Here is a 26,960-nt window from a genome sequence, read left to right on the forward strand (position 1 = left end):
AGAGACAGTAGAGGGTGGTTGGTTTGAGGGGTAGAGAAGAGACAGTAGAGGGTGGTTGGTTTGAGGGGTAGAGAAGAGACAGTAGAGGGTGGTTGGTTTGAGGGGTAGAGAAGAGACAGTAGAGGGTGGTTGGTTTGAGGGGTAGAGAAGAGACAGTAGAGGGTGGTTGGTTTGAGGGGTAGAGAAGAGACAGTAGAGGGTGGTTGGTTTGAAGGGTAGAGGAGGGGACGGTCAAGGGTGGTTGGTTTGAGGGGTAGAGACCCCCCCCCCCCAGTGAAAGCAGTCAGGGAAGGTGAATCGGCTGAATGGTGAATGAATGACGATCCCAATAGTCTGTCCTGGATGTGTGCAGTCAGTAGGGCTGGGAACTGCCAGGGGACGATCACGGTATGATATTGCGATACTTAGGTACCGATATGATATGCATTGCTATTTGCTGTTCCAGACATATTGTTGACTACACGTCTGCTCCAGAGAGACAAGAGAGAAGAGAGAAAACCGTGAGACAATTAGTTGATCAGACAGGAAAATAAAAAAAGTACTGAAAACATGTTGGCTAACTATTTAAAAAGAAGATTAATAACAAGCTATAGGATTGAAAATACCAGAGTTTTGGCGCAGCTACAGCCGACTAAGTCTACCTAGCAACAACAACAAAAATGGATACTTGGGAGTCAAAGTATCAATATAATATTCTCCAGAAACAATATTACGATATGTAACTAACTATACATGGAGTTTTCCCCACCATCACGAGCAGTCAGGTGACGGGAAGACAGTGTAGAGCTGGCTCTGGGTCAGGTCAGTGAGTGAGTGAGTGATGAGTGAGTGAGTGATGAGTGAGTGAGTGATGAGTGAGTGAGTGAGTGAGTGAGTGAGTGAGTGAGTGATGAGTGAGTGATGAGTGAGTGATGCCGTCATTCATCAGCTACAAAACTAGGAAGAGTGAGCGAGGGACCGAGGGAAGACGGGAGGGAGATGAAATATAGATGTTGTTTTATGTATATCTGGGTGTAATATGTACTGTAGACGTTTTTCTTCTGGAAAGAAAGGAGGGAGGAGGGCAGAGAGGGGAGGGGAGGGGAGGGGAGCAGAGAGGGGAGGGGAGGGGAGGGGAGCAGAGAGGGGAGGCGAGGGGAGGGGAGGGGAGCAGAGAGGGGAGGGGAGGGGAGGGGAGGGGTGGAGAGTGGAGTGGAGGGGAGCAGAGAAGGGAGGGGAGGCAGAATTTAGAATGTGTTGGAGGATGAACCGAGAGAGAGAGAGCTGTTGTTGCTATGACGTCAGGTGGAAGGGAGGGCGCCCAGAGGCCCTTTGTTTTACTCTCTGAGACCGCCGAGCTCTCCGTGTGTGTGTGTGTGTGTGTGTGTGTGTGTGTGTGTGTGTGCATATACGAATGTGTGTTGTCGTGCTGTCTGCGACAACGGAGCAGGGAACACACACATCCATTATCCTAGCCAGCCTGTCAGCAAGCCAGCCAGCCAGTCAGCAAGCCAGCCAGTCAGCCAGCCAGCCAGTCAGTTAGCCAGTCAGCTAGCCAGCCAGTCAGTTAGCCAGTCAGCCAGCCAGCCAGTCAGTTAGCCAGCCAGTCAGTCAGCCAGTCAGCTAGTCAGCTAGCCAGCCAGTCAGCCAGCCAGCCAGCCAGCCAGTCAGCCAGTCAGCTAGCCAGCCAGTCAGTCAGCCAGCCAGTCAGCCAGTCAGGGCAGAAAGCTGCTCGACCCAGAGACAATAGAAATAGACTGTTCTGTCCCGCTTTGCTTTGTCCCTGCAATGACCTGGTCTTCACACACACGCTACCATATAATCACATTACATTATAATGACATTATACTGACCAATTCCTTACATCTCCCAAGTGAATGAGAATCAAGATCAGTAGATACAGGATCTTATTGTCTGTACGTTGGTTCATTCTAGGGATCAGACTACATATTTTAGTCAAGACAAGTCTAGTTTTTTTTCATACAGGGGAGAAGGGTCAAAAGTTGGGTGAAGGCCACAATTGAAAAGAGGTTACTTGCTGTGTGTGACGTGCTACAGGCTACTGTTTAATCTCCCTGCTGTGTGTGACGTGCTACAGGCTACTGTTTAATCTCCCTGCTGTGTGTGACATGCTACAGGCTACTGTTTAATCTCCCTGCTGTGTGATGTGCTACAGGCTACTGTTTAATCTCCCTGCTGTGTGTGACATGCTACAGGCTACTGTTTAATCTCCCTGCTGTGTGACATGCTACAGGCTACTGTTTAATCTCCCTGCTGTGTGTGACATGCTACAGGCTACTGTTTAATCTCCCTGCTGTGTGACGTGCTACAGGCTACTGTTTAATCTCCCTGCTGTGTGACGTGCTACAGGCTACTGTTTAATCTCCCTGCTGTGTGACATGCTACAGGCTACTGTTTAATCTCCCTGCTGTGTGTGACATGCTACAGGCTACTGTTTAATCTCCCTGCTGTGTGACATGCTACAGGCTACTGTTTAATCTCCCTGCTGTGTGATGTGCTACAGGCTACTGTTTAATCTCCCTGCTGTGTGACATGCTACAGGCTACTGTTTAATCTCCCTGCTGTGTGATGTGCTACAGGCTACTGTTTAATCTCCCTGCTGTGTGACGTGCTACAGGCTACTGTTTAATCTCCCTGCTGTGTGACATGCTACAGGCTACTGTTTAATCTCCCTGCTCTGTGGACGTGCTACAGGCTACTGTTTAATCTCCCTGCTGTGTGACATGCTACAGGCTACTGTTTAATCTCCCTGCTGTGTGTGACATGCTACAGGCTACTGTTTAATCTCCCTGCTGTGTGACGTGCTACAGGCTACTGTTTATTCTCCCTGCTGTGTGACATGCTACAGGCTACTGTTTAATCTCCCTGCTGTGTGACATGCTACAGGCTACTGTTTATTCTCCCTGCTGTGTGTGACATGCTACAGGCTACTGTTTAATCTCCCTGCTGTGTGTGACATGCTACAGGCTACTGTTTATTCTCCCTGCTGTGTGACATGCTACAGGCTACTGTTTAATCTCCCTGCTGTGTGTGACATGCTACAGGCTACTGTTTAATCTCCCTGCTGTGTGACGTGCTACAGGCTACTGTTTAATCTCCCTGCTGTGTGACATGCTACAGGCTACTGTTTAATCTCCCTGCTCTGTGGACGTGCTACAGGCTACTGTTTAATCTCCCTGCTGTGTGACATGCTACAGGCTACTGTTTAATCTCCCTGCTGTGTGTGACATGCTACAGGCTACTGTTTAATCTCCCTGCTGTGTGACGTGCTACAGGCTACTGTTTATTCTCCCTGCTGTGTGACATGCTACAGGCTACTGTTTAATCTCCCTGCTGTGTGACATGCTACAGGCTACTGTTTAATCTCCCTGCTGTGTGTGACATGCTACAGGCTACTGTTTAATCTCCCTGCTGTGTGGACGTGCTACAGGCTACTGTTTAATCTCCCTGCTATGTGCCGTGCTACAGGCTACTGTTTAATCTCCCTGCTGTGTGGACGTGCTTAATTAAACTGTAGAAAGTCAGAGAGAGACATTGTAAAAATCCATGTACACAAACAAGAAGTGTGTGGTTAAAATTGGCCACAAATCCACATTTCTTTCCACATGGCCGTGGGGTGAGACAGGGATGCAGCTTGAGCCCCACCCTCTTCAACATATATATCAACAAATTGGTGAGGGGAACTAGAACAGTCGGCAGCACCTGGGCTCAACCTACTAGAATCCCGTCTACTGTTGGCTGATCATCTGGTGCTTCTGTCCCCAACCAAGGAGGGCCAACAGCAGCACCTAGATCTTCTGTCAGACCTGGGCCCTGTTAGACCTGGGCCCTGACCCTGACAGACCTGGGCCCTGACAGACCTGGGCCCTGACAGACCTGGGCCCTGACAGACCTGGGCCCTGACCCTGTCAGACCTGGGCCCTGACCCTGACAGACCCGGGCCCTGACAGACCCGGGCCCTGACAGACCCGGGCCCTGACAGACCCAGGCCCTGACAGACCCGGGCCCTGACAGACGCCCTGACAGACCTGGGCCCTGACAGACCTGGGCCCTGACAGTTGCCAGGACAACAAACACAAATTCCATCTAGACACCGTTGCCCTTGATCATACCCACCTCGGCCTAAACATCAGCGCCACAGGTAACTTCCACAAAGCTGTGAACGATCTGAGAGACAAGGCAAGAAGGGCCTTCTATGCCATCAAAAGGAACATAAAATTCAACATACGAATTAGGATCTGGCTAAAAATACTTGAATCAGTTATAGAACCTATTGCTCTTCATGGTTGTGAGGCCTGGGGTCCACTTACCAACCAATAATTCACAAAATGGGACAAACACCAAATTGAGACTGCCTACAGAATTCTGTTCCCATATCTACTGGGTGAAATACCACAGTGTTCCATCACAGCAGCAAGATGTATGACCTGTTGCCACAAGAAAAGGTCAACCAGTGAAGAACAAACACCATTGTAAATACAACCCATATTTATGCTTATTTATTTTCCCTTTTATACATCGTTACAACACTGTATATAGACATAATATGACTTTTTAAATGTCTTTATTCCTTTGGAACTTTTGTGAGTGTAATGTTTACTGTTCATTTTATTTTGTTTATTTCACATTTGTTGGTCTATTTCACTTGCATTGGCAATGTTAACATACGTTTCCATGCCAATAAAGCCCCTTTGAATTGAGAGACAGCTAGAAAAAGAGAGAGGAGAGAGAGAGAGAGAGAGAGAGACAAACTGAGGAGGAGAGAAGGAGAAGGGCCTCTACAAAGGAAACTAAAGGCTCCAAAGTCTCCAACCAAACCGACAAAAAAAAGAGTGCATTTCTGATCTTCAGTGAAGCAAGAGAAGCCTCCTCCCACCTCTCTGAAGACTCTCAGACCAATTGACATGAAGTTTTAAAGAATGATGATTGAGGGAGATAAAAAAAAAAAAAAAAGTGTATGACAGCATCCCAAAAGGCACCCTATTCCCTATGGACCCTGGACAAAAGTAGTGCACTACATAGGGAATAGGGTGCCATAGGGTCCTGGTAGAAAAGCAGTGACCTACATAGGGAATAGGGTGCTATTTGGGAGGCAGTCCTTAAGTGACGACCTTCCTCCCCCTATGGTTCCCCTATGGCCAGACGCTGCTTGACAAATTACCACATTTGTAATATTGAACAACCTTCCCACAACATTCTGGGAACGTTGCTTGGCTTTGGAACATTCTAAGCCCATTTAAGGAATTTGACAACAACAAAAAAAATATATATATATATATTGTTTGGTATTTCATTACTTTAACACAGTGGTTGGTTGATCGGGATCGACTGATCGACCTCCAAGGCTTTCCTAGTCGATCACCAAACATTTATGTAAAAAGAAGACAACAGTAAAAGACGTGGGTTCCTATTTTTTGTTGCTGTTGGCAGTAGGTACAGCAGCTCTAGAGACGGGGAGGCTGAAACGAATTGCAAAAAAAAAAAATCACTGAAGTTGGGAGACCTATATCTCCATCACTAACTTTAAACATCAGCTATCTGAGCAGCTAACCGATCGCAGCAGTTGTGCATAGCCCATCTGTAAATAGCCCACCCAACTACCTTATCCCCATAATGTTTTTATTTACTTTTTTGCTTAGGGTTATATATATAAATACCTGGTTAAATAAAGGGTTAGGGTTATATATATAAATACCTGGTTAAATAAAGGGTTAGGGTTATATATATAAATACCTGGTTAAATAAAGGGTTATATATATGAATACCTGGTTAAATAAAGGGTTATATATATAAATACCTGGTTAAATAAAAGGTTAGGGTTATATATATATAAATACCTGGTTAAATAAAGGGTTAGGGTTATATATATATAAATACCTGGTTAAATAAAGGGTTAGGGTTATATATATAAATACCTGGTTAAATAAAGGGTTAGGGTTATATATATATAAATACCTGGTTAAATAAAGGGTTAGGGTTATATATATAAATACCTGGTTAAATAAAGGGTTAGGGTTATATATATATAAATACCTGGTTAAATAAATGGTTAGGGTTATATATATATAAATACCTGGTTAAATAATGGGTTATATATATAAATACCTGGTTAAATAAAGGGTTAGGGTTATATATATAAATACCTGGTTAAATAAAGGGTTAGGGTTATATATATAAATACCTGGTTAAATAAATGGTTAGGGTTATATATATAAATACCTGGTTAAATAATGGGTTAGGGTTATATATATATATAAATACCTGGTTAAATAAAGGGTTAGGGTTATATATATAAATACCTGGTTAAATAAAGGGTTAGGGTTATATATATAAATACCTGGTTAAATAAAGGGTTAGGGTTATATATATATAAATACCTGGTTAAATAAAGGGTTATATATATAAATACCTGGTTAAATAAAGGGTTAGGGTTATATATATATAAATACCTGGTTAAATAAAGGGTTAGGGTTATATATATAAATACCTGGTTAAATAAAGGGTTATATATATAAATACCTGGTTAAATAAAGGGTTAGGGTTAAATATATAAATAAAATAATCCCTGGTTAAATAAAGATGAAATAAATAATAAAGGCAAAGTTTTCCCATTTTGAACCATTTCATGTGTCTGAAGGTAGAATTCTGCATACCCGGCATTCCCAGAGAGCAAATCAAGTGCACCTATAGACCTGCCAATCAGATAACTGCAGACACGGTGATCTGAGCTTCCACGAGCCGAGAGACCGTAAAAAAAAAGGGCCTCAAATGCAAAATCGATACTGTGAGATTTCCAAACTTTTTAAAACAATATATATATATATATATATATATATATATATATATATATATATATATATATATATATATATATATATATATATATTAAACCTGTCACATCTGTGAATGTGGAATGTGTTTTGTTGGTTGATTGAAAAACAAGAAAAAAATTAATAAAACTTTAAATTGAAAAAAAAAAAACATGACTAGACAGAGACTCACCAAATACAGCAAAGAGCTGTTGTTTTTTTATCATTAAAAGGTTTAAGTTGATATTCAGCACTTTCTCCCTACTTCCACTCACCGCTACAACTGCAACTGCAAAGAATGAGTAAAGCAAAGTGTTTCCGATAAGCCTTGTTATTATTAGCGGCTTTCGTCATTAATAGAGGGGATAGTTCACTTTCTCTGGTCACATGAGTAACATGAAATAATGTAGTGCGGCTTCAGGTTTCAGTTGGAAGTCCGTGTCGCCTTTTCTCAGCGGAGGGAGGGAGAGGTGCAAGGCCAGGGAGTTGGGTGACAGGAAGCCTCACCGTTGCTCCCTCCCTCCCCTCAGACTGACCATCAGATGCTTTATATATAACTATATATATATATACATATATAAATAAGAGGTTGTCTGATTAATTAGGGCCGATTTCAAGTTTTCATAACAATCGGTAATCTGCATTTTTTGGAGACTGCGTGGCAGGCTGTTATGCGAGTGCAGCAAGGAGCCATGGTAAGGATGCTAGCTAGCATGAAACGTATCTTATAAAAAACGAGCAATCTTAACATAATCACTAGTTAACTACACATGGTTAATGATATTACTAGTTTATCTAGCTTGTCCTGTGTTGCATATTATCAACGCGGTGCCAGTTAATTTATCTTTGAATCACAGCCTACCTCGCCAAATGGGTGATTTAACAAGCGCATTCGCAAAAAAAAACACATCAACTCCTTTCTTAAAATCAATACACAAGTACATATTTTTAAACCTGCAGATTTAGTTAATATTGCCTGCTAACATGAATTTCTTTTAACTAGGGAAATTGTGTCATTTCTCTTGCGTCCTGTGCAACAGAGTCAGGGTATATGCAGCAGTTTGGGCCGCCTGGCTCGGTCGACCTCTAATATATGTAATTGAAGTCGGAAGTTCACATACACTTAGGTTGGAGTCATTAAAACTCGTTTTTCAAACACTCCACAAATTTCTTGTTAAGAATCTATCATTTTTGCAATTCGGTTAGGACATCTACTTTGTGCATGACACAAGTAATTTTTCCAACAATTGTTTACAGACAGATTATTTCACTTATAATTCACTATATCACAATTCCAGTGGGTCAGAAGTTTACATACACTAAGTTGACTGTGCCTTTAAACAGCTTGGAAAATTCCAGGAAATTATGTCATGGCTTTAGAAGCTTCTAATTGGCTAATTGACATCATTTGAGTCAATTGGAGGTGTACCTGTGGATGTATTTCAAGGCCTACCTTCAAACTCAGTGCCTCTTTGGAAAATCAACATCATAGGAAAATCATAGGAAAACATCATAGGAAAATCAAAAGAAATGAGCCAAGACCTCAGAAAAAAATTGTAGTCTGGTTCATCCTTGGGAGCAATTTCTAAATGCCTGAAGGTATCCCGTTCATCTGTACAAACAATAGTATGCAAGTATAAACACCATGGGACCACGCAGCCGTCATACTGCTCAGGAAGGAGACGCGTTCTGTCTCCTAGAGATGAATGTACTTTGGTGTGAAAAGTGCAAATCAATAACAGAACAACTGCAAAGGACCTTGTGAAGATGCTGGAGGAAACAGGTACAAAAGTATCTATATCCACAGTAAAACGAGTCCTATATCGACATAACCTGAAAGGCCACTCAGCAAGGAAGAAGCCACTGCTCCAAAACTGCCATAAAAAAGCCAGACTACGGTTTGCAACTGCACATGGGGACAAAGATCGTACTTTTTGGAGAAATGTCCTCTGGTCTGATGAAACAAAAATACAATTGTTTGGCCATAATGACCATCGTTATGTTTGGAGGAAAAAGGGGGAGGCTTGCAAGCAGAAGAACACCATCCTAACCGTGAAGCACGGGGGTGGCAGCATCATGTTGTGGGGGTGCTTTGCTGCAGGAGGGACTTGTGCACTTCACAAAATTCATAGGAAAATAATGTGGATATATTAAAGCAACATCTCAAGACATCAGTCAGGAAGTTAAAGCTTGGTCGCAAATGGGTCTTCCAAATGGACAATGACCCCAAGCATACTTCCAAAGTTGTGACGAAATGGCTTAAGAACAACAAAGTCAAGGTATTGGAGTGGCCATCACAAAGCCCTGACCTCAATCCCATAGGAAATGTGTGGGCAGAACTGAAAAGGCGTGTGCGAGCAAGGAGGCCTACAAACCTGACTCAGTTACACCAGTTCTGTCAGGAGGAATGGGCCAAAATTCACCCAACTTATTGTGGAAAGCTTGTGGAAGTCTTCCCGAAACGTTTGACCAAAGTTAAACAATTTAAAGGCAATGCTACCAATATACTAATTGAGTGTATGTAAACTTCTGACCCACTGGGAATGTGATGAAATAAATAAATATATACCGTTTGTATTTATAGTATATCACAAACACAAACACTAACGAGTCACATGACACCAGGGAGGGAAAATGGCTAATTGGGCCCAATTTGGGGCGCACTCACTTTTGTTGCCAGCGGTTTAGACATTAATGGCTGTGTGTTGAGTTATTTTGAGGGGACAGCAAATGTACACTGTTATACAAGCTGTACACTCACTACGTTGTAGCAAAATGTCATTTCTTAAGTGTTGTCACATGAAAAGATATAATCAAATATTTACAAAAATGTACTCACTTTTGTGATACACTGAACAAAAATATAAACGCAACATGTAAAGCGTTGGTCCCATGTTTCATGAGCTGAAATAAAAATATAAATAATAAAAATATCCCCAAAATGCTCCATACCCACAAAAACAGCTTATTTCTCTCAAATGTTGTGCACAAATTTGTTTACATCCCTGTTAGTGGGCATTTCTCCTTTGCCAAGATAGTCCATCCACCTGACAGGTGTGGCATATCAAGAAGCTGATTAAACAGCATGATAATTACACAGGTGCACCAAGTGCTGGGGACAAAATGTGGACACTAAAAAGTGCAGTTTTGTCACAACACAATGCCACAGATGTCTCAAGTTTTGAGGGAGCGTACAATTGGCACGCTGACTGCAGGAATGTCCACCAGAGCAGTTTTCACAGAATTTAAAATGTTCATTTCTCTACCATAAGCCACCTCCAACATCGTTTTAAAGAATTTGGCAGAATGTCCAACCGGCCTCACAACCCAGACCAGGTGTACCAGTACCAGCCCAGAACCTCCACATCCGGCTGCATCATCAGAGTACAGCCACCCAGACAGCTGATGAAACTGTGGGTTTGCACAACCGAAGAGTTTCTACACAAACGGTCAGCAACCGTCTGAGAAAGACCATCACCATGCTCGTCATCCTCACCAGGGTCTTCACCACAGTTCGGAGTCGTAACCTATTTAAGTGGGCAAATGCTCACTTTCAAATGGCATAATGACACACATGGAGAAGTGTGCTCCATGGTAAGAAATGTGACTGTTCCTGGTGCAAAAACAATGTCCTATATCCCAGAGCTGGAGTAAATGACATTACTAAGCTGCTCCTGAATGGACTACGTCAGGACATGGACATTGATTCTATCGTAGTCCATTTGGGTTCTAATGACATAATGAAGGGCAGCTCTGAACAGTTGAAACTGGATTTCAAAAGAGCTTACTGACTCTCTGCTAGACACTAATAAAATACCCATCATATCTGGCCCTGTGCCATCCTCTGAATCGTGGCACTGAACGCTTTAGCCAGATTGTTTCTCTTCACAACGGTGTGATTACTGCAGCTCAATGGGTGTAACTATTGTTGACTACTATTTTGATACCTTTTGAAAACAGGTTTCATAAGGAGGATGGGATCCACCCAAATCCTATGGGATCCTGGATCCTTTCACAGCATTATAAGGCTGCGTTGAGACAATGACTTATCAATGACTCAAGCCCAGCTCAGTTAATCCTCTACCATTGTGTCGCTGAGTTGTCATAATGCTAAGGCAAATGTACATTACATTGTGTCTTCTAACGCCCCTGGTGTAAGTAACCTAATTTATGTCTGCCCTGAATACCTCTGCTGATCTTACAGCTATTGTATGCAGTAATCAGGTGCATACTGAACCGGAGTTATACTGTTAGCACTGAGGCTGTGTGCCCTAGTAGGAAGTCCACTAACATAAATCATTTGAGAACATGTACTTCTGCTAAGCTTCCCCAGTAAAGCAATGAAAACAAGCAAGCATCACAGAAAAGTGCTCAAAATTGCCCACGTTTACATGTGTAGCTTAAGAAACAAGTTTAATGAAATGAATGAAACAGATGACATTCATATTCTAACTCTCTGAAACCCACTTAGACAATATATTTGATTAGATCATGGTAGCAACAAGGTTATAACATTTACAGAAAATACAGAAATGCCAGTGGTGGAGGTGCTGCTGTTTATATTCAGAACCACATTCCTGTAAAGCTTAGAGAGGATCTCATGTTAAATACTGTTGAAGTAATATGGCTACAGGTTCATCTGCCTCACCTAAAGCCCATTCTGGTGGGGATATAGACCAACTAGTGCTAACAGTCAGTATCTGGATAATGTGTGAAATGCTAGATGATGTATGTGATTTCAAAAGTAAGGTATATTTTCTGGGTGATTTAAACATTGACTGGTTTTCATCAAGCTGCCCACTAAATAATAAGCTTTAAATTGTAACCAGTGCCTGCAACCTGGTTCAGATGATCAAATCAACCTATCAGGGTAGTTACAATCCATCTGCCCACTGTCACCTCCAACCTAGGAGTCAGGTTTGACCCTTCTCTGTTTGCATAAAACAAATACACTATATAAATACAATATATACACACACAAAAGTATGTGGACACCCCTTCAAATATGTGGATTCAGCCACACCCCTTGCGGACAGGTGTATAAAATCGAGAACGTAGCCATGCAATCTCCATAGACAAACATTGGCAGTAGAATGGTCTTACTGAAGACTTCTGTGATGTGTTCAACGTCACACCGTTATAGGATGCAACCTTTCCAACAAGTCAGTTCGTCAAATGTATGCCCTGCAAAAAGCTACCCCGGTCAACTGTAAGTGCTGTTATCGTGAAGTGGAAATCGTGAAGTGGCTCAGCCGTGAAGTGGTAGGCCACACAAGCTCACAGAACACGACCACGCTGAAACGTGTATAAATCGTCTGTCCTCGGTTGCAACACTCACTACTGTATTCCAAACTGCCTCTGGAAGCAACGTCATCACAAGAACTGGTCGTCAAAAGCTTCATGAAATGGGTTTCCGTGGCCGAGCAGCCGCACACAAGCCTAAGATCACCATGCGCAATGCAAAGCATCGGCTGGAGTGGTGTAAAGCTCGCCGCCATTGGTCTCTGGAGCAGTGGAAACACGTTCTCTGGAGTGATGAATCACGCTTCACCATCTGGCAGTCCGACGGACTAATCTGGGTTTGGCGGATGCCAGGAGAAAGCTACCTGCCTCAATGCATAGAGCCAACTGTAAAGTTTGGTGGAGAAGGAATAATGTTCTCTGGCTGTTTTTCATGGTTCAGGCCCCTTAGTTCCAGTGAAGGGAAATCTTAACGCTACAGCCTACCATGACATTCTAGATGATTCTGTGTTTCCAACTTTGTGGCAACAGTTTGGGGAAGGCCCTTTCCTGTTTCAGCATGACAATGCCCCATTGCACAAAGCATACAGAAATGGTTTGTCAAGATCGGTGTGGAATAACTTGACTGGCCTGCACAGAGCCCTGACCTCAACCCCATCAAACACCTTTGCGATGAATTGGAAAGCCGACTGCGAGCCAGACCTAATCACCCAACGACATCAGTGCCCGCCCTCACTAATGCTCTTGTGGCTGAATGGAAGCAAGTCCCCGGAGCAATGTCCCAACATCTAGTGGAAAGCCTTCCCAGAAGAGTGGAGGTTGTTATAGCAGCAATGTTCCAACATCTAGTGGAAAGTCTTCCCAGAGGAGTGGAGGCTGTTATAGCAGCAATGTTCCAACATCTAGTGGAAAGCCTTCCCAGAGGAGTGGAGGCTGTTATAACAGCAATGTTCCAACATCTAGTGGAAAGCCTTCCCAGAAAAGTGGAGGTTGTTATAGCAGCAATGTTCCAACATCTAGTGGAAAGCCTTCCCAGAAGAGTGGAGGCTGTTATAGCAGCAAAGGGGGGGGGGATCAACTCCATATTAATACCCATTGATTTTGTCATGAGATGTTTGACGAGCAGGTGTCCACATACTTTTGGTAATGTTGTGTTTCTTGGTCATACCGTCCCTCTCCCAGCCAGATGCAGAGAAACTCATCCACGCCTTCCATCTTCTCTCGGATCGAAACCACGCTGCATGGGGGCCTCCCGGACTAATCACTAGAGGCTTCAACAAATCCAGAAGAGTGCTGCCAGGGTCCTGACCAGGACCAAGATGTCCGACCACATCACCCTGATCCTGCCCAAACTGGCTAGCAGTCAACTACAGGATTGACTTCAAAAATCCAACTGCTTCTATGTAAAAGCCTTGAATGGATTGAGGCCCACCTACATCAGCGATCTCATCTCAACCAGCGAGACACCTCGCACTCTCCCCGTTCCGTCTCCGAACTATGGGGGACCGAGCCTTCTGCTCCCTCGCTCCTTCGCCTGTGGAAATCTCTCCCTGACCATCTGTGAGGCAATCTATCATTGACAAATTGGCCTTAAAATCCACTTCTACAGACTGTCTTTCTTCTGTTAGTCCTAATGGATTTAGCACCTAGCCCACTATTGCTATTATACCTGCCTAGATTCAAAATGGATGCCGAATTTATTTATTTTTTAAATATTTTTTTTTACATAGATTTGATCTATTAACTCTATGATGAAAAGTGCAAATGAAATGTTTTATTATTTGCATTGCACACTGGGTGATAATAAGGTTGGTTGGTATCCAGATTTTCCTAGTGTTCCTGTACCATACCAGGGTATATGGTATTATCAAGGGCGCAATTTCTTTCCAAACTTAATTATTAACTTTTTTTTTTTTACGCACAAAACAATTTAGACAGCAGCGATCTTGATCCAGGAAGGGGTGGATGGTCTCTGCTGTAAACCAAGAAACTTGATATTGCAAGCTAGCAACCTAGATAGCAAGTTAGCAAACCAAATGCATAGCTGGAGACCTGAGCTGGAGCCCTGAACCCCCCCCCCCCGTATTGAAAATCATACTGTCGGTATACCGTCCAAGCCTAGGTGATACACACAGAAACACACACACAGCTGTCCGGTACCACCCACCTGTCCGGAGGATGCTAGCAGGTTGATGGTGGTCAGTAGCATCCAGCCACGTGACGCCTCTTCACTGTGGTTCACCTCCAGGAACTGGACAATGGCTCTACTGGCTGCCTCTGTGGAGAGAACACACACACACACACACACACACACACACACACACACACGTTGGTGTTAGACAGAGAATGAGCTACAGATGTGTAGCATAATGTAATTCCAAAAGTCTTAGAGCAGGTGGCAGAGAGAGCAAGAATTCCTTATATTCGGCGGGGGGTGTGTGTGTGTGTGTGTGTGTGTGTGTGTGTGTGTGTGTGTGTGTGTGTGTGTGTGTGTGTGTATCTAGCGGTTTCCTCTAGAGCTGCCGTGCCGTTGGTCCGATAACACACACTGACCTGGAGAGAGAACGGACGACAGACTGATAACACACACTGACCTGGAGAGAGAACTGACGACAGACTGATAACACACACTGACCTGGAGAGAGAACTGACGACGGCAGAGGAAACACTAGCAGGAGGTTTTGAAAGCCTTTGGTTGGGGGCAACTTTTCATACAAGGGAATGAACGAACAGCTTCCCATTCTGTCTTCATACAGGGGGAATCATGAACGAACAGCTTCCCATTCTGTCTTCATACAGGGGGAATCATGAACGAACAGCTTTCCATTCTGTCTTCATACAGGGGGAATCATGAACGAATATGAATCCCATTCTGTCTTCATACAGGGGGAATCATGAACGAACAGCTTCCCATTCTGTCTTCATACAGGGGGAATCATGAACGAACAGCTTCCCATTCTGTCTTCATACAGGGGGAATCATGAACGAACATGAATCCCATTCTGTCTTCATACAGGGGGAATCATGAACGAACAGCTTCCCATTCTGTCTTCATACAGGGGGAATCATGAACGAACAGCTTTCCATTCTGTCTTCATACAGGGGGAATCATGAACGAACAGCTTCCCATTCTGTCTTCATACAGGGGGAATCATGAACGAACATGAATCCCATTCTGTCTTCATACAGGGGGAATCATGAACGAACAGCTTCCCATTCTGTCTTCATACAGGGGGAATCATGAACGAATATGAATCCCATTCTGTCTTCATACAGGGGGATTCATGAACGAACAGCTTCCCATTCTGTCTTCATACAGGGGGAATCATGAACGAACAGCTTCCCATTCTGTCTTCATACAGGGGGAATCATGAACGAACAGCTTCCCATTCTGTCTTCATACAGGGGGAATCATGAACGAACAGCTTTCCATTCTGTCTTCATACAGGGGGAATCATGAACGAACAGCTTCCCATTCTGTCTTCATACAGGGGGAATCATGAACGAATATGAATCCCATTCTGTCTTCATACAGGGGGAATCATGAACGAACAGCTTCCCATTCTGTCTTCATACAGGGGGAATCATGAACGAACATGAATCCCATTCTGTCTTCATACAGGGGGAATCATGAACGAACAGCTTCCCATTCTGTCTTCATACAGGGGGAATCATGAACGAACATGAATCCCATTCTGTCTTCATACAGGGGGAATCATGAACGAACAGCTTCCCATTCTGTCTTCATACAGGGGGAATCATGAACGAACAGCTTCCCATTCTGTCTTCATACAGGGGGAATCATGAACGAACATGAATCCCATTCTGTCTTCATACAGGGGGAATCATGAACGAACAGCTTCCCATTCTGTCTTCATACAGGGGGAATCATGAACGAACAGCTTTCCATTCTGTCTTCATACAGGGGGAATCATGAACGAACAGCTTCCCATTCTGTCTTCATACAGGGGGAATCATGAACGAACAGCTTCCCATCCTGTCTTCATACAGGGGGAATCATGAACGAACAGCTTCCCATCCTGTCTTCATACAGGGGGAATCATGAACGAACAGCTTCCCATTCTGTCTTCATACAGGGGGAATCAGGAACGAACATTCTGTCTTCATACAGGGGGAATCATGAACGAACAGCTTCCCATTCTGTCTTCATACAACGCCATTCGATACGTACCGTTATCTAGATCTATAGTACGCTGTAGCGTACGGCTCCAAATACAGGAACGATGTGTTTTTGATTCAAACTAATCCGATTCGGTTTTGATTCGAGGGAACGAATCAATGCGATTCCTGTTAGACGTGTTCAACACGTTCCATTTTCCATTCTCAATTCAAATCTGCTGCCGATGTTGCTCACGAGCTGGGCCTGAATCGTTCCATCTCTAGTGGAGGCATGACAGCAGACGGACACTATGTTTTTTTTTATTGTTTTTTAAATTTAACCTTTATTTAACTAGGCAAGTCAGTTAAAGAACAAATTCTTATTTTCAATGACGGCCTGGGAACAGTGGGTTAACTGCCTTGTTCAGGGGGCAGAACGACAGATTTGTAACCTTGTCAGCTCGGTGATTTGAACTTGCAACTAGTCCAACGCTCTAACCACTAGGCTACCCTGCCGCCCCAATATGAATTCCAGGGTGATGAACTGTGGTCCGTGATCAGTAACAAAGCCACGTGGGGAAGTCGTGCAATACAAAAAGATCTGAGTGTGAAGCCTGGAGTCGTGTGAAGCCTTGTGAGTCATGTAAAGATATCCTTTGCAGTCACAGCGTACTCTCCAGGATGGAACAACACTACATGGCCAAAAGTATGTGGACACCTCTTTAAATTAGTGGATTTGGTTATTTCAGCCACACCCCTTTGCTGAAAGTTGTATAAAATGTATCACACAGCCATGCAATCTCCATAGACAAACATTGGCAGTAGAATGGCTTTTACTGAAGATCTTCAAAATGGCACCATCATAGGACAGTTAGTTAAATGCCTGCCCTGCTAGACCTGCCCCGGTCAACTGTCAGTGCTGTTATTGTGAAGTGTAAACGTCAAGGAGCAACAACGGCTCAGCCGTGAAGTGGTAGGCCACACAAGCTCACAGAACGGGACCACCGAGTGCTGACCGAGTGCTGACCTCGGTTGCCACACTCACTACCAAGTTCCAAACGGTCTCTTGAAGCAACATCAGCACAAGAATTGTTAGACTGGAGCTTCATGAAATGGGTTTCCATGGCAGAGCAGTCGCACACGAGCCTAAGATCACCATGCGCAATAAAAAGCGTTGGCTTGAGAGGTGTAAAGGCTCGCCGCCTTTGGACGCTGGAGCAGTGGAAACGCGTTGTCTGGAGTGATGAATCACGCTTCACCATCTGGGAGTCCGACAGAGAATCTGGGTTTGGCGGATGCCAGGGGAACGCTACCTGCCCCGATGCATAGTGTCAACTGTAAAGTTTGGTGGAGGAGGAATAATGGTCTGGGGCTGTTTTTCATGGGTCGGGCCCCTTAGTTCCAGTGAAGGGAAATCTTAACGCTACAGCGTACTATAACATTCTAGATGATTCTGTGTTTCCAACATTGTAGCATCAGTTTAGGGAAAGCTCTTTCCTGTTCCATCATGACAATGCCCCCGTGCACAAAGCGAGGTCCATACAGAAATGGTTTGTCAAGATCAGTGTGGAAGAACTTGACTGGCCTGCACAGAGCCCTGACCTCAACCCCATCGAACACCTGTGGGATGAATTTGAACGCTGACTGCGAGCCAGACCTAGTCTCCCAACATCAGTGCCTGACATCACTAATGCTCTTATGACTGAATGGAAACAAGTCCCCGCAGCAATGTTCCAACATCTAGTGGAAAGACTTCCCAGAAGAGTGGAGGTTGTTATAGCAGCAATGTTCCAACATCTAGTGGAAAGCCTTCCCAGAAGAGTGGAGGCTGTTATAGCAGCAATGTTCCTACATCTAGTGGAAAGCCTTCCCAGAAGAGTGGAGGCTGTTATAGCAGCAATGTTCCAACATCTAGTGGAAAGCCTTCCCAGAAGAGTAGAGGCTGTTATAGCAGCAATGTCCCAACATCTAGTGGAAAGCCTTCCCAGAAGAGTGGAGGTTGTTATAGCAGCAATGTTCCAACATCTAGTGGAAAGCCTTCCCAGAAGAGTAGAGGCTGTTATAGCAGCAATGTCCCAACATCTAGTGGAAAGCCTTCCCAGAAGAGTGGAGGCTGTTATAGCAGCAATGTTCCAACATCTAGTGGAAAGCCTTCCCAGAAGAGTGGAGGCTGTTATAGCAGCAATGTTCCAACATCTAGTGGAAAGCCTTCCCAGAAGAGTGGAGGCTGTTATAGCAGCAATGTTCCAACATCTAGTGGAAAGCCTTCCCAGAAGAGTGGAGGCTGTTATAGCAGCAATGTTCCAACATCTAGTGGAAAGCCTTCCCAGAAGAGTGGAGCTGTGAATGAGATGTTCCCACGAACAGGTGTCCACATACTTTTGGTCATGTAGTATATCAAAGAATGGTCAAGCTGAGTGACAGCTTTACTCCATCCATCCCTCTGATCATAAGCCAGTTCTCTTTTCCCTCACTCCATCACTCACTCCTTCTCTGTCAGTTAGGTCCACATTTCACCCAAAACAGGTGTATAAATCATCACGAGAGGCCACCTCATCCATCCAGCTTACGAGCTCCAACACTGAGCAGTGAGAATCAAGGTAATAAATAAGTTGGTATTTTGGTCATGTTTCTCTAGAGCTGTTGCTTGGACACCTATCTGAGCTAGGCGAATAACAAGACAGCTCCACTGATACTGACGAGCTGCAGCGTCTGATCAGAAGCTGTGAAGGGCTGTAGAGTCAGATCAGAAGCTGTGAAGGGCAGTAGAGTTAGATCAGAAGCTGTGAAGGGCTGTAGCGTTAGATTAGAAGCTGTGAAGGGCTGTAGAGTCAGATCAGAAGCTGTGAAGGGCTGAAGCGTCTGATTAGAAGCTGTGAAGGGCTGTAGAGTCAGATCAGAAGCTGTGAAGGGCTGTAGAGTCAGATCAGAAGCTGTGAAGGGCTGTAGAGTTAGATCAGAAGCTGTGAAGGGCTGTAGCGTTAGATTAGAAGCTGTGAAGGGCTGTAGAGTCAGATCAGAAGCTGTGAAGGGCTGTAGCGTCTGATTAGAAGCTGTGAAGGGCTGTAGAGTCAGATCAGAAGCTGTGAAGGGCTGTAGAGTCAGATCAGAAGCTGTGAAGGGCTGTAGCGTCTGATTAGAAACTGAAGGGCTGTAGAGTCAGATCAGAAACTGTGAAGGGCTGTAGAGTCAGATCAGAAGCTGTGAAGGGCTGTAGAGTCAGATCAGAAGCTGTGAAGGGCTGTAGAGTCAGATCAGAAGCTGTGAAGGGCTGTAGAGTCAGATCAGAAGCTGTGAAGGGCTGTAGAGTCAGATCAGAAGCTGTGAAGGGCTGTAGAGTCAGATCAGAAGCTGTGAAGGGCTGTAGAGTCAGATCAGAAGCTGTGAAGGGCTGTAGAGTCAGATCAGAAGCTGTGAAGGGCTGTAGAGTCAGATCAGAAGCTGTGAAGGGCTGTAGAGTCAGATCAGAAGCTGTGAAGGGCTGTAGAGTCAGATCAGAAGCTGTGAAGGGCTGTAGAGTCAGATCAGAATCTGTGAAGGGCTGTAGAGTCAGATCAGAAGCTGTGAAGGGCTGTAGAGTCAGATCAGAAGCTGTGAAGGGCTGTAGAGTCAGATCAGAAGCTGTGATTAAGAACTGCTGTGCTCAGACAAACCTGACATGATCTGAATTGAGGATACTTTAACCACCCACAGTATGTTTAATTAGTACGGGGTGGCAGCTTAGCAACAGCCCTCGCGATGGACTGTAGCAGACAAAACGTTGCAGCGAAGTTGACTTAAGACTGACATGAAATAGACCAAAATATAGGGGAACAGTGAGACACACGTGTTGCCTCCCTTGGGAAAGAGTTCTTCTGACCTCAACGGGACGAGATCTGGTTAAATAAATCCACTGACCTGTGGACTTGTTGGAGGCCCTCCGTCTGATCTCCGTGACCATGAGCCGGGACACCTGGGTAGTGAACTGGAGGAGGTCCTGGAACTTCTCTGTCATGGTGCTGGGGGGAGCATTACCAAACACCTGCAAACGGTAAAAGAGTAACAGTCAGAGGAAGGCCCTAAAAATTGTCAAAGACTCCAGCCACCCCAGTCATAGACTGTTCTCTCTGCTACCGCATGGCAAGTGGTACCGGAGCACCAAGTCTGGGTCCAAGAGGCTTCTAAACAGCTTCTACCCCCATGCCATAAGACTCCTGAACAGCTAATCAAATGGCTACCCAGACTATTTGTACTGCCCCCCCCCCCCTCTTTTACACTGCTGCTACTCTCTGTTTATTATCTATGCATAGTCACTTTAATAACTCTACCTACATGTACATATTACCTCAATTACCTCAACTAACCGGTGCCCCCCGCACATTGACTCTGTACCGGTACCCCCTGTATATAGCCTCCACATTGACTCTGTACCGGTACCCCCTGTATATAGCCTCCACATTGACTCTGTACCGGTGCCCCCTGTATATAGCCTCCACATTGACTCTGTACCGGTAACACCCTGTATATAGCCTCCACATTGACTCTGTACCGGTAACACCCTGTATATAGCCTCCACATTGACTCTGTACCGTAACACCCTGTATATAGCCTCCACATTGACTCTGTACCGGTAACACCCTGTATATAGCCTCCACATTGACTCTGTACCGTAACACCCTGTATATAGCCTCCACATTGACTCTGTACTGTTACCCCCTGTATATAACCTCCACATTGACTCTGTACCGTAACACCCTGTATATAGCCTCCACATTGACTCTGTACTGTTACCCCCTTTATATAGCCTCCACATTGACTCGGTACCACCTGTATATAGCCTCCACATTGACTCTGTACCGTAATACCCTGGATATAGCCTCCACATTGACTCGGTACCACCTGTATATAGCCTCCACATTGACTCTGTACCGGTAACCCCTGCATATAGTCTCGCTATTTACTGCTGTTATTCTTATCTCTTACATATTTGGGGGGTATTTTCTTAAACTGCATTGTTGGTTAAGGGCTTGTAAGTAAGCATTTGTATTCGGCGCATCTGACAGATATAATGTGATTTGAACAGACACACATGGACACACACACCAAGGCCCACCTACATGTTATACATCCTAGTCGTTTAGCAGATGCTCTTATCCAGAGAGACTTAAAGGTAGTGCATCCATCTTAAGATAGCTAGGTGGGACAACCAAACATCACAGTCAGTAGCTAGGGGTTCAGTAGCTAGGTGGGACAACCAAACATCACAGTCAGTAGCTAGGGGTTCAGTAGCTAGGTGGGACAACCAAACATCACAGTCAGTAGCTAGGGGTTCAGTAGCTAGGTGGGACAACCAAACATCACAGTCAGTAGCTAGGGGTTCAGTAGCTAGGTGGGACAACCAAACATCACAGTCAGTAGCTAGGGGTTCAGTAGCTAGGTGGGACAACCAAACATCACAGTCAGTAGCTAGGGGTTCAGTAGCTAGGTGGGACAACCAAACATCACAGTCAGTAGCTAGGGGTTCAGTAGCTAGGTGGGACAACCAAACATCACAGTCAGTAGCTAGGGGTTCAGTAGCTAGGGGTTCAGAAGCTAGGTGGGACAACCAAACATCACAGTCAGTAGCTAGGGGTTCAGTAGCTAGGTGGGACAACCAAACATCACAGTCAGTAGCTAGGGGTTCAGTAGCTAGGTGGGACAACCAAACATCACAGTCAGTAGCTAGGGGTTCAGTAGCTAGGTGGGACAACCAAACACCACAGTCAGTAGCTAGGGGTTCAGTAGCTAGGTGGGACAATCAAACATCACAGTCAGTAGCTAGGGGTTCAGTAGCTAGGGGTTCAGAAGCTAGGTGGGACAACCAAACATCACAGTCAGTAGCCAGGGGTTCAGTAGCTAGGGGTTCAGAAGCTAGGGGTTCAGAAGCTAGGGGTTCAGAAGCTAGGGGTTCAGTAGCTAGGGGTTCAGAAGCTTGGGTTTCAGAAGCTTGGGTTTCAGAAGCTTGGGTTCCGTAGCTGCTAGGGGTTCAGTAGCTAGGGCTTCAGTAGCTAGGGCTTCAGCAGCTAGGGGTTCAGTAGCTAGGTGTTCAATAGCTAAGGGTTCAATAGCTAAGGGTTCAATAGCTAGGGGTTCAGTAGCTAGGGGTTCAGTAGCTAGGGGTTCAGTAGCTAGGGGTTCAGTAGCTAGGGGTTCAGTAGCTAGGGGTTCCAGTAACTAGGGGTTCCAGTAACTAGGGTTCCAGTAGCTAGGGGTTCAGTAGCTAGGGTTCCAGTAGCTAGGGGTTCAGTAGCTAGGGGTTCCAGTAGCTAGGGGTTCCAGTAGCTAGGGGTTCCAGTAGCTAGGGGTTCCAGTAGCTAGGGGTTCAGAAGCTAGGGGTTCAGAAGCTAGGGGTTCAGAAGCTAGGGGTTCAGTAGCTAGGGGTTCAGAAGCTTGGGTTTCAGAAGCTTGGGTTTCAGAAGCTTGGGTTTCAGAAGCTGCTAGGGGTTCAGTAGCTAGGTTTCAGTAGCTAGGGCTTCAGCAGCTAGGGCTTCAGTAGCTAGGTGTTCAATAGCTAGGTGTTCAATAGCTAGGTGTTCAATAGCTAGGTGTTCAATAGCTAGGGGTTCAATAGCTAGGGGTTCAATAGCTAGGGGTTCAGTAGCTAGGGGTTCCAGTAGCTAGGGGTCCAGTAGCTAGGGGTTCCAGTAGCTAGGGGTTCCAGTAGCTAGGGGTTCCAGTAACTAGGGGTTCAGTAGCTAGGGGTTCCAGTAACTAGGGGTTCAGTAGCAAGGGTTCCAGTAGCTAGGGTTCCAGTAACTAGGGTTCCAGTAACTAGGGTTCCAGTAGATAGGGGTTCCAGTAGCTAGGGGTTCAGTAGCTAGGGGTTCAGTAGCTAGGGGTTCCAGTAACTAGGGGTTCAGTAGCTAGGGGTTCAGTAGCTAGGGTTCCAGTAGCAAGGGTTCCAGTAGCTAGGGTTCCAGTAGCTAGGGTTCCAGTAACTAGGGTTCCAGTAACTAGGGTTCCAGTAGATAGGGGTTCCAGTAGCTAGGGTTCCAGTAACTAGGGTTCCAGTAGATAGGGGTTCCAGTAGCTAGGGGTTCAGTAGCTAGGGGTTCAGTAGCTAGGGGTTCAGTAGCTAGGGGTTCAGTAGCTAGGGGTTCAGTAGCTAGGGGTTCAGTAGCTAGGGGTTCCAGTAACTAGGGGTTCCAGTAGCTAGGGTTCCAGTAGCTAGGGGTTCAGTAGCTAGGGGTTCAGTAGCAAGGGTCCAGTAGCTAGGGGTTCAGAAGCTAGGGTTCAGTAGCTAGGGTTCAGTAGCAAGGGTCCAGTAGCTAGGGTTCAGTAGCTAGGGGTTCAGTAGCTAGGGTTCAGTAGCTATGGTTCAGTATCTAGGGGCTCAGTAGCTAGGGTTCAGTAGCTAGGGGTTCAGTAGCTAGGTTCCAGTAGCTAGGGGTTCCAGTAGCTAGGGGTTCCAGTAGCTAGGGGTTCCAGTAGCTAGGGGTTCCAGTAGCTAGGGGTTCCAGTAGCTAGGGGTTCCAGTAGCTAGGGGTTCAGAAGCTAGGGGTTCAGAAGCTAGGGGTTCAGAAGCTAGGGGTTCAGAAGCTAGGGGTTCAGAAGCTTGGGTTTCAGAAGCTTGGGTTTCAGAAGCTTGGGTTTCAGAAGCTGCTAGGGGTTCAGTAGCTAGGTTTCAGTAGCTAGGGCTTCAGCAGCTAGGGCTTCAGTAGCTAGGTGTTCAATAGCTAGGTGTTCAATAGCTAGGTGTTCAATAGCTAGGTGTTCAATAGCTAGGGGTTCAATAGCTAGGGGTTCAGTAGCTAGGGGTTCCAGTAGCTAGGGGTTCCAGTAGCTAGGGGTCCAGTAGCTAGGGGTTCCAGTAGCTAGGGGTTCCAGTAACTAGGGGTTCAGTAGCTAGGGTTCCAGTAACTAGGGGTTCAGTAGCTAGGGTTCCAGTAGCAAGGGTTCCAGTAGCTAGGGTTCCAGTAACTAGGGTTCCAGTAGATAGGGGTTCCAGTAGCTAGGGGTTCAGTAGCTAGGGGTTCAGTAGCTAGGGGTTCAGTAGCTAGGGTTCCAGTAGCAAGGGTTCCAGTAGCAAGGGTTCCAGTAGCTAGGGTTCCAGTAGCTAGGGTTCCAGTAGCTAGGGTTCCAGTAGCTAGGGTTCCAGTAGCTAGGGTTCCAGTAACTAGGGTTCCAGTAACTAGGGTTCCAGTAGCTAGGGGTTCCAGTAACTAGGGGTTCCAGTAGCTAGGGTTCCAGTAGCTAGGGGTTCAGTAGCTAGGGGTTCAGTAGCAAGGGTCCAGTAGCTAGGGGTTCAGAAGCTAGGGTTCAGTAGCTAGGGTTCAGTAGCAAGGGTCCAGTAGCTAGGGTTCAGTAGCTAGGGGTTCAGTAGCTAGGGTTCAGTAGCTATGGTTCAGTATCTAGGGGCTCAGTAGCTAGGGTTCAGTAGCTAGGGGTTCAGTAGCTAGGTTCCAGTAGCTAGGGGTTCCAGTAGCTAGGGGTTCCAGTAGCTAGGGGTTCCAGTAGCTAGGGGTTCCAGTAGCTAGGGGTTCCAGTAGCTAGGGGTTCCAGTAGCTAGGGGTTCAGAAGCTAGGGGTTCAGAAGCTAGGTGTTCAGAAGCTAGGGGTTCAGAAGCTTGGGTTTCAGAAGCTTGGGTTTCAGAAGCTTGGGTTTCAGAAGCTGCTAGGGGTTCAGTAGCTAGGTTTCAGTAGCTAGGGCTTCAGCAGCTAGAGCTTCAGTAGCTAGGTGTTCAATAGCTAGGTGTTCAATAGCTAGGTGTTCAATAGCTAGGGGTTCAATAGCTAGGGGTTCAATAGCTAGGGGTTCAGTAGCTAGGGGTTCCAGTAGCTAGGGGTTCCAGTAGCTAGGGGTCCAGTAGCTAGGGGTTCCAGTAGCTAGGGGTTCCAGTAACTAGGGGTTCAGTAGCTAGGGGTTCCAGTAACTAGGGGTTCAGTAGCTAGGGTTCCAGTAGCAAGGGTTCCAGTAGCTAGGGTTCCAGTAACTAGGGTTCCAGTAGATAGGGGTTCCAGTAGCTAGGGGTTCAGTAGCTAGGGGTTCAGTAGCTAGGGGTTCAGTAGCTAGGGTTCCAGTAGCAAGGGTTCCAGTAGCAAGGGTTCCAGTAGCTAGGGTTCCAGTAGCTAGGGTTCCAGTAGCTAGGGTTCCAGTAGCTAGGGTTCCAGTAGCTAGGGTTCCAGTAACTAGGGTTCCAGTAACTAGGGTTCCAGTAGATAGGGGTTCCAGTAGCTAGGGTTCCAGTAGCTAGGGTTCCAGTAACTAGGGTTCCAGTAGATAGGGGTTCCAGTAACTAGGGGTCCATTCAATTGGCAACAGATTTATGCAAATATTCTCAAATCTGCATAAAGAAAATATCCCCATTTTCCAAACAGTGGTGTTTCCACCAAACTGAATTGTTGAGAATAAAGATGTGATGACATAGTGCATCGTTTAAGTTTCCATGTACTGAATAAAAATCTAACATTCAATACGTTTCCATGAATTATCACCTCTACTGATAGTATTAAAACAAACTGTTAAATAGCAAATGCGACTAGTTTGTTCTTGGCCAAGGATGGTAGGCTCTGTGGGGTGGGGTGGGGGCACTGTGGGGTGGGGGGGGGGGGGGGGGGCTCTGTGGGGTGGGGGGGTAGGTTCTGTGGGGTGGGGGGGTAGGCTCTGTGGGGTGGGGGGCTCTGTGGGGTGGGGGGGGGGGCTCTGTGGGGTAGGCTCTGTGGGGGGGGGGGGGCTCTGTGGGGTGGGGGGGGGGCTCTGTGGGGTGGGGGGGTAGGCTCTGTGGGGTGGGGGGGTAGGCTCTGTGGGGGGGGGGCTCTGTGGGGTGGGGGGGGGCTCTGTGGGGTAGGCTCTGTGGGGGGGGGGGCTCTGTGGGGTGGGGGGGCTCTGTGGGGTGGGGGGGTAGGCTCTGTGGGGTGGGGGGGTAGGCTCTGTGGGGTGGGGGGGGGCACTGTGGGGTGGGGGGGGGGGCTCTGTGGGGCAGGGGGGTAGGCTCTGTGGGGGGGGGGGCTCTGTGGGGTAGGCTCTGTGGGGGGGGCTCTGTGGGGTGGGGGGGTAGGCTCTGTGGGGGGGGGGGGGCTCTGCGGGGTGGGGGGGTAGGCTCTGCGGGGTAGGGGGTTAGGCTCTGTGGGGGGGTAGGCTCTGCGGGGTGGGGGGGTAGGTTAGTCTACAATACATGAAGAGATTATTAAGAGCGAGAATATTTGTATTTGTCAAAACGGCGGTCAAGCATCGATCATCAAGCCACCAGAATCAGACCCTCGACATTTATTGGAAAGGAGCATCAAGTTAATAACCACTGTGCTCTTTCACCACCCGGTGAAGTTCATCACAACTTATTTAATCTGTAGCCGAATAGAACTGCATGCTTTTGTAGTGGGTGGACCAGACATCATGTGACATCCCGTGACTTCAAGTTAACTTTGATATGACGGTTATTAAATCAATATTTGGCATTTAGGTTTATACAGGCTATTTCTTACATCATTCATTTTACAGACACAAAAAAAAAAAAGATCACAAATGATAAATAAAAATTATAATAAAAATTGTAACGAAACCTCCTGTTTCCATGACAGCGGGTCGTGATTTATTTACGTTAAGACTTTATATACGTTAAGACTTTACTCGCATAGAAACTATGGATTAAAAAGGTGGTTAGTGTCAGTAAATTTTCCCTCAAAGTAGCTATCAGCAAAGTCAGCGCTAGCGGGGAGAGAGAAGTCAAGAGTGAGTGTTAGTTCACAAAATATGTTTTTTTGGGGGAGGGGGGGAGGGGGGGGGGGGGGGGCGGGGTGCTGTGGGATTATTTAAGATACTCTTTGAAGAGGTAGG

General features: G+C 45.9%; 1 protein-coding gene across 2 annotated transcripts in view; it reads right to left on the reverse strand.

The window, feature by feature from the left end:
• wdfy3 (WD repeat and FYVE domain containing 3) overlaps positions 1–26,960 on the reverse strand; it is a 247,936-nt gene that overhangs the window by 176,320 nt on the left and 44,656 nt on the right. For both annotated transcript variants that reach the window (XM_090191254.1, XM_090191253.1), the window contains exons 3-4: positions 20,067–20,190; positions 14,218–14,327 (exon numbers count right to left, since the gene is read on the reverse strand). In XM_090191254.1, the coding sequence (XP_090047380.1) occupies positions 14,218–14,327; positions 20,067–20,190 (234 nt within the window). The remainder of the gene's footprint in view (positions 1–14,217; positions 14,328–20,066; positions 20,191–26,960) is intronic.

This window comes from Oncorhynchus mykiss, chromosome 11, assembly GCF_057628025.1.
Source record: "Oncorhynchus mykiss isolate SJ-2025 chromosome 11, ASM5762802v1, whole genome shotgun sequence".
In the NCBI taxonomy this organism is placed as follows: domain Eukaryota; kingdom Metazoa; phylum Chordata; class Actinopteri; order Salmoniformes; family Salmonidae; genus Oncorhynchus; species Oncorhynchus mykiss.